Source organism: Amblyraja radiata, chromosome 27 (assembly GCF_010909765.2).
Source record: "Amblyraja radiata isolate CabotCenter1 chromosome 27, sAmbRad1.1.pri, whole genome shotgun sequence".
NCBI classification, from domain to species: domain Eukaryota; kingdom Metazoa; phylum Chordata; class Chondrichthyes; order Rajiformes; family Rajidae; genus Amblyraja; species Amblyraja radiata.
This window is the reverse complement of record NC_045982.1, coordinates 9514280-9515252: the sequence shown is the minus strand read 5'-3', so window position 1 is coordinate 9515252 and position 973 is coordinate 9514280. Positions and strand designations below refer to the sequence as shown.

Sequence of the window (973 nt, the reverse complement as noted above, 5' to 3'; positions counted from 1 at the left end):
ATGGGCAGCACTGCTGTGGAGTTTCTAGGCTTCCTCATTGGTATAATTGGATGGATTTGTGCCTGTGCAGTTACGGGAATGCCTCAGTGGAAGATCACACCGTTCATCGGGAGCACCATCCTGAACACAGAGATAACGTGGGAAGGCATTTGGATGACCTGTGTCTACCAGCAGACGTCGGGCAGGTTGGTGTGCGACTCCTACGACTCTGTGCTTGACCTGACCGGCGACGTGCAGTTGGCGAGAGCCTTCATGTGCCTGGCCATTTCCTCCGGGCTTGTCGCCATCATGGTGGCCACGGTGGGAATGAAGTGCACCTACGGCGCTGGGAACGACCGCAGAGCAAAGGGTTACATAGTCACGGTTGGGGGCTCCTTTTTCATCCTGGCCGGGCTGTGCGTTCTGGTCCCTGTGTCCTGGGTCGCACACAACATCATCAGGGACTTTTACAACCCACTGCTGCCGGAGAACCTGAAGTGGGAGCTGGGAGATGCGTTGTACGTGGGCTGGTCAGCAAGCTGTTTCCTCGGCATCGGAGGAGCCTTCCTGTGCTGCTCTTTGCCAACGGACAATGATGGCAGGCAAGGCCCCCGCACCGGTTACACTTCCAATCACCCTTCACTGCTCACTCAGAATGTTACAACTGACTACCCACTGAAGGAATACGTCTGAGTTCCACCCCCCGAGCTTTCCTAGTTTGTATTAAAGGTTTTGGCAATTGTTTTTGCTACTCTTATCACGCCTGAAGACTACAACGACCAGGTTCAGGAATAGCTGCTTCCCCACAGCCACCAGGCTATTAAACTTGGCTCGGACAAAACTGAAAATTAATATCCCATAATCTGTTATCTGCACTTTATCAGTTTATTTATTCATGTGTGTATTTACGTATATATTGGTATATGGACACGCTAATCTGTTGTGTAGTCAATGCCTACTATGTTCTGTTGTGCTGAAGCAAAGGAAGAATTTC

The 973-nt window shown here is 51.0% G+C and overlaps 1 protein-coding gene across 1 annotated transcript; it reads left to right on the top strand.

The window, feature by feature from the left end:
* On the top strand, positions 1-672 carry LOC116988214 (claudin-3-like). Its single transcript, XM_033044767.1, has one exon. The coding sequence runs from the start codon at positions 1-3 to the stop codon at positions 670-672; it is 672 nt and encodes a 223-aa protein (XP_032900658.1).
* The last annotated feature ends 301 nt before the right edge of the window (positions 673-973 follow it).